Below are 9703 nucleotides of genomic sequence, written 5' to 3'. Positions count from 1 at the left end.
GGGCTTAAGGGTTACTGGGAGGGGCTTAAAGGGCACTGGGACAAACTGGGACAAACTCGGACAGACTGGGACAAACTGGGAGCGGTTTAAAGGGCACTGGGAGGGACTGGGATGAACTGGGAAGGACTGGGAGGGGCTTAAGGGTTACTGGGAGGGGCTTAAAGGGCACTGGGACAAACTGGGAGCGACTGGGAGGGACTGGGAGGGATTTAAAGGTTACTGGGACAGACTGGGACAAACTGGGAGGGACTGGGAGGGGCTTAAAGGGCACGGGGACAAACTGGGACAAACTGGGACAAACTGGGACAGACTGGGACTAACTGGGAGCGGTTTAAAGGGCACTGGGAGGGACTGGGAGGGGTTTAAAGGTTACTGGGACAAACTGGGACAGACTGGGACAGACTGGGACAAACTGGGACAAACTGGGAGCGGTTTAAAGGGCACTGGGAGGGACTGGGAGGGGTTTAGGGGGCACTGGGACAAACTGGGACTAACTGGGACAAACTGGGAAGGGTTTAAAGGGCACTGGGAGGGACTGGGAGGGGTTTAAAGGGCACCGGTACAAACTGGGATAAACTGGGAGGGGTTTAGGGGTCACTGGGAGGGACTGGGAGGGGATTTGGGGTCACTGGGACGGACTGGGATGGACTGGGACGGACTGGGACAAACTGGGAGGGGTTTAAGTGTTACTGGGACAGACTGGGAGGGGTTTAAAGGGCACTGGGACGAACTGGGATAAACTGGGAGAGGCTGGGACAAACTGGGAGGGGTTTAGGGGTTACTGGGACAAACTGGGAGGGGATTTGGGGTCACTGGGATGGACTGGGAGGGACTGGGAGGGGTTTAGGGGTCACTGGTTTATACTGGGAGGGACTGGGAGGGGTTTAGGGGTTACTGGTTTATACTGGGATCAACTGGGTTGGGGTCTAGGGGTCACTGGTTTATACTGGGATGGACTGGGAGGGAACTGGGATGGACTGGGAGGGGCCTCGCTGTCCCCCTTTTGATTTAAACCATTGAAACGACCCAAAAAAAAAGGAGATTTTTACCTCAAATTTTCAGCACCGGCGCCGGATTTTCGGGGAGATTGAAAGGATTTTGGCGCTCCTCAAATCCTCGTGGTTGAAAAGTTCAAATATTTGGGTTGAAATCCTCAGATTTTGCCTCAAAAGTCACCAAATTTGAAGGTTTTTGGCATAAGTTGCCTCAAATTGCTCAAAACCTGCAATTTTTGCCTCAAATTCCCCCACAAAATCCCCAAAAATTTGATTTTTGACAGAAATCTCCTCACAAAATCCCCCAAAATGGGATTTGGACAAGAATATCCTCATAAAACCACCAGAAATGGGATTTTGGACAAAAATCTCCTCACAAAATCCTCAAAAATGTGATTTTTTTGAAATAAATCTCCTCACAAAGTGCCCAAAATTAGATTTTGGACAAAAATCTCCTCACAAAACCACCAGAAATTGGATTTTTGACAAAAATCTCCTCACAAAGTCACCGAAAATAAGAATTTTTGCCTCAATTCACCCAAAATTTTCCACTTTCACCTCAATTTCCCTCAGGAAAACCCCAATTGTGGGGATTTTACTTCAAATTCCTCAGCAAACCACAAGAAAAGGGTATTTTACCTCAAATCCCTTCAAAGTTTATCGAGAATTTAACTTTTTTACCTCAGACCCTTCCCCAAATCCCCAAACCTTGCAAGTTTTACCTCAAATCTCCTCACTAATCCCTCCAAAAAAAATTTTTACCCCAAATCCCCTCACAAAATCCTCTTAAATCGCATTTTTCTGCCTCAAATCCCTCACAATTTTTTTTTTAACCTCAAATCTCCTCAGGAATTTCCTCAAACTGCTCCAAACCTGCGAAATTTCACCCCAAACCCCTCACAAAATCCCCGCCCAAACCCAGTGTTTTTCCTCAAAACAGCTGTTTTTTTTTTTCCCAAACCCTTCTCCCAGAATTCGTAACATAAATTACTTTAATTCCTGCTTTTAAATTTAAATTTTCCTGTCTCACTTTAAGGATTTAATTCCGATTTAATTCCTCCGGTCAAGTCATGCCCTCAACCAAAATGGCGGCGGCGCCTTCCCGCCCTTCCCTCAAACAAAATGGCGGCAGCGCCCTCAGGCGTCCTCTGAATTCACTCTGCGCATGCGCTGCCGCCATTTCGCGCCGTTGTTTTGCATTGCCCTTAACCAAGATGGCGCCCGCGCTGCGTCACCGCCGCCATTTTGTGGGCGCCACCTTCCCCTCAGGCGCCAGAATCCAAGATGGCGCTCGCCAGCGTCCTCCGTGCGGAGCTCCCGGAATTTTTTCCCAAATCTTTTTCTAAAAATTTTTCCGAGGATTCCGAGGAGATTCCCGAAATTTTGAGGGATTTTTCAGGCCCTCCGAGGGTTCTGGCGGCTCCGCCTTTGGGCGTTCAGGCGGAGCCGGATGGACCCGGCTTTCAGATTCTTCACGGCACCACAACTTTGGCTTTTAAGGTGAGGGGAAAATGCTTTAAAATTTATTTTTAAACCCCAAAAATCGCGGCTGGGGAGGATAAAGGTCCGGGTTTGACGCAAAAATCGCGGCTGGGGAGGTGAAAATTCAGTTTGGGATCCAAAATCGCGGCTGGGACCCAAAAATCGCGTGTGGACGCCCTAAAAAAAATCATTTTTTGGATCCGAAAATGCTGTCTGGGCACCTTAAAAATTCAGTCGATTAAAAGATGTCGATTTTGGAGGAGAAAATGGCGGAAAATTGAGAAAATTTGAGTAAAAAGATTTGAACGGAGAAAATTTGGTTAAAACTGGGATTTCAGGGAAAGAAAACGGTGGAAATTTGGGAAAAAATGTGGGGAAATGGGGGTTTTAGGGGAAAAAAGGAGGAAATTTGAAGAAGACTGCTGGATTTTATGGGGGAAAATGTGGAAAAAAAGATGGAGATTTTAAGGAATATAATTTGGTAAAAACAGAGGATTTTATAGGAGAAAATCTGAGAAAAAACCGGGAATTTTAGGGGTAGAAAGTGGCAGAAAAATAGAGCAAAATAGAGGAAAATGTGAGAAAAAATGGGGATTTATGAGGAAAAAAGTGAGAAAAAAAGCAGATTTTAGGGGAGAAAATGGGAGAAAGACGGGGGTTTTAGGGAGAAAATGGGAGAAAAAAAAGGGGATTTTAGAGGTAGAAAATGGCAGAAAATTTGCGTAAAAAAAGAGAATTTTAGGGACAGAAATGAAAGAAAAATGAGGAAAAAATGGGAATTTTTTGGGGGTAGAAAATGACAGAAAATTAGGGTGAAACATAGAAAAACTAGAGAAAAAAATTCGATTTTAAGGAAAAAGATGGGGAGAAAAATGATGATTTTAGAGAAGAAAATGGCAGAAAATTGGCGTAAAAAAAGAGAATTTTAGGGACAGAAATGAGGGAAAAATGGGGGAAAAATGGGAATTTTTGGGGGGAAGAAAATGGCAGAAAAATAGAGAGAAATTCGAGAAAAAACTTGATTTTTTTTGCAATATTTCCTCAAAAATTTCCCGCTTTTTTTCCCCTAAAGACTTTAGGGACAGAAATGGAAGAAAAATGTGGGGAAAAAATAAGAATATTTTGGGTGAAGAAAATGGCGGAAAAAGAGAGAAAAATTCGAGAAAAAATACAATTTTTTTCCCGTTTTTTCACAGTTTTTCTCCAAAATTTCCCATTTTTTTTCCCTAAACCCCTTTTTTTTAATATTTTTATTTTTATGTTTTTATTTTTATATTTTTTAAATTTTTTCCCTGCGCAGAGCCCGTTTGGGGTGACGGTGGCGGTGGACTCGCGCGCCACGGCGGGCTCGTACATCGCAGGGGAATGGGGAGAAAAACGGGGATTTTAGGGGTAGAAAATGGCAGAAAATTTGAGTAAAAAAAGAGAATTTTAGGGACAAAAATGGGGGAAAAATGCGAATTTTTTGGGGGGAAGAAAATGGCGGAAAAATAGAGAAAAATTCGAGGAAAAACTTGATTTTTTTTGCAATTTTTTGCAATTTTTGCGGTTTTTTTTTTCCCTAAAACCCTTTTATTCATATATATTTTTATTTTTCCCTCCGCAGAGCCCGTTTGGGGTGACGGTGGCGGTGGACTCGCGCGCCACGGCGGGCTCGTACATCACAGGGGAACGGGGAGAAAAACGGGGATTTTAGGGGTAGAAAATGGCAGAAAATTTGCGTAAAAAAAGAGAATTTTAGGGACAAAAATGGGGGAAAAATGCGAATTTTTTGGGGGGAAGAAAATGGCGGAAAAAGAGAGAAAAATTCGAGAAAAAATACAATTTTTTTCCCGTTTTTTCACAGTTTTTCTCCAAAATTTCCCGTTTTTTTTTCCTAAAACCCTTTTATTTTTATATATTTTTATTTTTCCCTCCGCAGAGCCCGTTGGGCGTCACCGTGGCGGTGGACTCGCGCGCCACGGCGGGCGCGTACATCACAGGGGAATGGGGAGAAAAACGGGGATTTTAGGGGTAGAAAATGGCAGAAAATTTGCGTAAAAAAAGAGAATTTTAGGGACAAAAATGGGGGAAAAATGCGAATTTTTTGGGGGGAAGAAAATGGCGGAAAAATAGAGAAAAATTCGAGGAAAAACTTGATTTTTTTTGCAATTTTTTGCAATTTTTGCGGTTTTTTTTTTTTCCCTAAAACCCTTTTATTCATATATATTTTTATTTTTCCCTCCGCAGAGCCCGTTTGGGGTGACGGTGGCGGTGGACTCGCGCGCCACGGCGGGCGCGTACATCACAGGGGAATGGGGAGAAAAACGGGGATTTTAGGGGTAGAAAATGGCAGAAAATTTGCGTAAAAAGAGAGAATTTTAGGGACAGAGATGGGGGAAAAATGCGAATTTTTTGGGGGGAAGAAAATGGCGGAAAAATAGAGAAAAATTCGAGGAAAAACTTGATTTTTTTTGCAATTTTTTGCAATTTTTGCGGTTTTTTTTTTCCCTAAAACCCTTTTATTCATATATATTTTTATTTTTCCCTCCGCAGAGCCCGTTTGGGGTGACGGTGGCGGTGGACTCGCGCGCCACGGCGGGCGCGTACATCGCGTCGCAGTCGGTGCTGAAGGTGCTGCCCATCAACCCGCGCATCCTGGGCACCATGGCGGGCGGCGCCGCCGACTGCAGCTTCTGGCAGCGCCTGGTGGCGCGGCAGTGCCGCGTGCAGGAGCTCAGGAACAAGGAGCCCGTCTCGGTGGCCGCCGCCTCCAAGCTGCTGGCCAACCTGGTGTACCAGTACAAGGGCATGGGGCTCAGCCTGGGCACCATGGTCTGCGGCTGGGACAAGCGCGGGCCAGGTAACGGGGCAAACTGGGACAAACTGGGAGGGAAAAACTTGGTGCTCGTAGCCTAAAATTCCCATTTTTCAGCCCTAAAATTGCCATTTTTTTAGCTCCGAAAATTCCCATTTTTTAGCTCCGAAATTCCCACTTTTTATCCCCAAAATTCCCATTTTTTAGCCCCAAAATTCCCATTTTTTAGCTCCCAAAATTGCCATTTTTATCCCCAGAATTCCCATTTTTTCGCTCCAAAATTCACAATTATTATCCTTAAAATTCACCTTTTTTATCCCCAAAATTGCCATTTTTTAGCTCCAAAAATTCCCATTTTTCAGCCCTAAAATTGCCATTTTTTTAGCTCCGAAAATTCCCATTTTTTAGCTCCGAAATTCCCACTTTTTATCCCCAAAATTCCCATTTTTTAGCCCCAAAATTCCCATTTTTTAGCTCCCAAAATTGCCATTTTTATCCCCAGAATTCCCATTTTTTCGCTCCAAAATTCACAATTATTATCCTTAAAATTCACCTTTTTTATCCCCAAAATTGCCATTTTTTAGCTCCAAAAATTCCCATTTTTCAGCCCTAAAATTGCCATTTTTTTAGCTCCGAAAATTCCCATTTTTTAGCTCCGAAATTCCCACTTTTTATCCCCAAAATTCCCATTTTTTAGCCCCAAAATTCCCATTTTTTAGCTCCCAAAATTGCCATTTTTATCCCCAGAATTCCCATTTTTTCGCTCCAAAATTCACAATTATTATCCTTAAAATTCACCTTTTTTATCCCCAAAATTGCCATTTTTTAGCTCCAAAAATTCCCATTTTTCAGCCCTAAAATTGCCATTTTTTAGCTCCGAAAATTCACATTTTTTAGCTCCGAAATTCCCACTTTTTATCCCCAAAATTCCCATTTTTTAGCCCCAAAATTCCCATTTTTTAGCTCCCAAAATTGCCATTTTTATCCCCAGAATTCCCATTTTTTCGCTCCAAAATTCACAATTATTATCTTAAAATTCACCTTTTTTATCCCCAAAATTGCCATTTTTTAGCTCCAAAAATTCCCATTTTTCAGCCCTAAAATTGCCATTTTTTTAGCTCCGAAAATTCCCATTTTTTAGCTCCGAAATTCCCACTTTTTATCCCCAAAATTCCCATTTTTTAGCCCCAAAATTCCCATTTTTTAGCTCCCAAAATTGCCATTTTTATCCCCAGAATTCCCATTTTTTTGCTCCAAAATTCACAATTATTATCTTAAAATTCACCTTTTTTATCCCCAAAATTGCCATTTTTTAGCTCCAAAAATTCCCATTTTTCAGCCCTAAAATTGCCATTTTTTTAGCTCCGAAAATTCCCATTTTTTAGCTCCGAAATTCCCACTTTTTATCCCCAAAATTCCCATTTTTTAGCCCCAAAATTCCCATTTTTTAGCTCCCAAAATTGCCATTTTTATCCCCAGAATTCCCATTTTTTCGCTCCAAAATTCACAATTATTATCCTTAAAATTCACCTTTTTTATCCCCAAAATTGCCATTTTTTAGCTCCAAAAATTCCCATTTTTCAGCCCTAAAATTGCCATTTTTTAGCTCCGAAAATTCCCATTTTTTAGCTCCGAAATTCCCACTTTTTATCCCCAAAATTCCCATTTTTTAGCCCCAAAATTCCCATTTTTCAGCTCCAAAATTCCCATTTCTTACCTCTGAAAATTCCCATTTATTAGCCCCAAAATTGCCATTTTTTAGCTCCAAAATTCATATTTTTCATCTCCCAAAATTCCCATTTTTTAGCCCCAAAATTCACAGTTTTTATCCTTAAAATTGACATATTTTTAGCTCCAAAAATTCCCATTTATTAGCCCCAAAATTCACAATTATTATCCTTAAAACTTGGTGGCCACGCCCCCAAACTCTGTGACCACGCCCCCAAAGTCTGTAACCACGCCCCCAAACTCGGGACCACGCCCCCAAACTCGGTAACCACGCCCCCAAACCAACTTTTAACCTTGTAAACTCGGTGACCACGCCCCCAAACTCGGTAACCACGCCCCCAGACTCGGTAACCACGCCCCCAAGCCAACTTTTAACCTTGTAAACTCGGGACCACGCCCCCAAACTCGGTAACCACGCCCCCAAACCAACTTTTAACCTTGTAAACTCGGTGGCCACGTCCCCAAATTTGGTAACCACGCCCCTAAACTGTAACCACGCCCCCAAACCAACTTTTAACCCTTTAAACTCAGTAGCCACACCCCCAAACTTGGTGACCATGCCCCCAACTTTGTAACCCCGCCCCCAAATTCGGTAACCACGCCCCCAAGCCAACTTTTAACCTTGTAAACTTGGTGACCACGCCCCCAAACTCGGTAACCACGCCCCCAGACTCGGTAACCACGCCCCCAAACCAACTTTTAACCTTGTAAACTCGGTGACCACGCCCCCAAACTCGGTGACCACGCCCCCAAACTCGGTAACCCCGCCCCCAAACTGTGTAACCACGCCCCCAAACCAACTTTTAACCCTTTAAACTCGGTAACCACGCCCCCAAACTCAGTAACCACGCCCCTAAACCAACATTTAACCCTTTAAACTCGGTGACCCCGCCCCCAAACTCGGTAACCCCGCCCCTAACTTTGTAACCCCGCCCCCAAACTCGGTAACCCCGCCCCCAAACTCGGTAACCCCGCCCCCAAACTGTGTAACCACGCCCCCAAACCAACTTTTAACCCTTTAAACTCGGTAACCACGCCCCCAAACTCAGTAACCACGCCCCTAAACCAACATTTAACCCTTTAAACTCGGTGACCCCGCCCCCAAACTCGGTAACCCCGCCCCTAACTTTGTAACCCCGCCCCCAAACTCGGTAACCCCGCCCCCAAACTGTGTAACCACGCCCCCAAACCAACTTTTAACCCCTTAAACTCGCTTGCCACGCCCCCAAACTTCGTGACCACGCCCCCAAACTCGGTAACCCCGCCCCAACTTTGTAACCCCGCCCCCAAACTCGGTAACCCCGCCCCCAAACTCGGTAACCACGCCCCCAAACTCGGTAACCCCGCCCCCAAACTCGGTAACCACGCCCCCAAACTCGGTAACCACGCCCCCAAACCAACTTTTAACCCTTTAAACTCGGTGACCACGCCCCCAAACTCAGTAACCACGCCCCTAAACCAACATTTAACCCTTTAAACTCGGTGACCCCGCCCCCAAACTCGGTAACCACGCCCCTAAACCAACATTTAACCCTTTAAACTCAGTAACCACGCCCCCAAACTCAGTAACCACGCCCCTAAACCAACATTTAACCCTTTAAACTCGGTGACCACGCCCCCAAACTGTATAACCACGCCCCTAAACCAACATTTAACCCTTTAAACTCAGTAACCACGCCCCCAAACTGTGTAACCACGCCCCCAAACCAACTTTTAACCCTTTGAACTCCTTCCCCGCACGTTAAATTTTAAATTTGATTTCCTTTCAGGGCTGTACTACGTGGACAGCGAGGGGCAGCGCGTGGCGGGCGCCGCCTTCGCCGTGGGCTCGGGCTCCTCGTACGCCTACGGGGTGCTGGACCGCGGGCTGGGCACCGACACGCCGGGCACCGAGGCGGCCGCCTGCGACCTGGCACGCAGGGCCATCTACCAGGCTGCCAGGAGAGATGCCTACTCCGGGGGCACGGTCAGGGTGTTCCACGTGGGGGAAAGTGGGTGGAGGGAGGTGTCGGCTGACAACGTCAGGGATCTGCAGGAGGTGTACGGGGAGTGACGTGCAAAAAATTGGGATTTTTGGGTGAATAAAAGTGGAAAAAATCGGATTTTTTGGTGATTTTTTGGGATTTTTTTGTGGTTTTTTTGGAGGATTTTCTGGGCATTATTTGGGATTTTTAAAGGATTTTTCAGTAATATTTCAGGGATTTTTCGGTAATACTTTAGGGATTTTTTTGGGTATTTTTTGAGAATTTTTAGTGATTTTTTGGGATTTTTTGTGGGTTTTTTTAGGATTTTTTTGGGTATTATTTGGGATTTTTTTGGGTATTATTTGGGATTTTTTGGGGATTTTTTGGTAATATTTTAGGGATATTTTGGGGATTTTTCGGTAATATTTTAGGGATTTTTTGAGGATTTATTGGGATTTTTTAGGGATTTTTTGGGGATTTCTTGAGAATATTTTAGGGATTTTTTGAGGATTTATTGGGATTTTTTAGGGATTTTTTGGGGATTTTTCGGTAATATTTTAGGGATTTTTTGGTAATATTTTAGGGATTTTTTGGGGATTTTTTGGTAATATTTTAGGGATTTTTTGGGGATTTTTTGGTAATATTTTAGGGATTTTTTGGTAATATTTTAGGGATTTTTTGGTAATATTTTAGGGATTTTTGGGGGATTTTTTGGTAATATTTTAGGGATTTTTTTG

At 43.9% G+C, this 9703-nt stretch overlaps 1 protein-coding gene across 1 annotated transcript; it reads left to right on the top strand.

Annotated features, from left to right (window-relative positions):
* The first annotated feature begins 2271 nt into the window (after positions 1 to 2271).
* On the top strand, positions 2272 to 9485 carry PSMB5 (proteasome 20S subunit beta 5). The gene is made up of 3 exons (XM_058823218.1): positions 2272 to 2495; positions 5013 to 5319; positions 8772 to 9485. The coding sequence occupies exons 1-3, from the start codon at positions 2280 to 2282 to the stop codon at positions 9053 to 9055; spliced, it is 807 nt and encodes a 268-aa protein (XP_058679201.1). The 5' UTR covers positions 2272 to 2279; the 3' UTR covers positions 9056 to 9485.
* Positions 9486 to 9703: the final 218 nt, after the last annotated feature.

Source organism: Ammospiza caudacuta, chromosome 39 (assembly GCF_027887145.1).
Source record: "Ammospiza caudacuta isolate bAmmCau1 chromosome 39, bAmmCau1.pri, whole genome shotgun sequence".
Taxonomy (NCBI): domain Eukaryota; kingdom Metazoa; phylum Chordata; class Aves; order Passeriformes; family Passerellidae; genus Ammospiza; species Ammospiza caudacuta.
Note: the sequence above shows the minus strand (reverse complement) of the source record. Positions and strands in the feature narration are given on the sequence as shown.

What these genes read in the sequence shown, in the direction of transcription:
- PSMB5 (XM_058823218.1), top strand. Translation starts at nt 2,280, where the DNA reads ATGGCGCTCGCCAGCGTCCTCCGTGCGGAGCTCCCGGAATTTTTTCCC. An exon ending in CCACAACTTTGGCTTTTAAG is followed by an intron (nt 2,496 to 5,012) that starts GTGAGGGGAAAA and finishes TTCCCTCCGCAG; the next exon opens with AGCCCGTTTGGGGTGACGGT. An exon ending in CTGGGACAAGCGCGGGCCAG is followed by an intron (nt 5,320 to 8,771) that starts GTAACGGGGCAA and finishes ATTTCCTTTCAG; the next exon opens with GGCTGTACTACGTGGACAGC.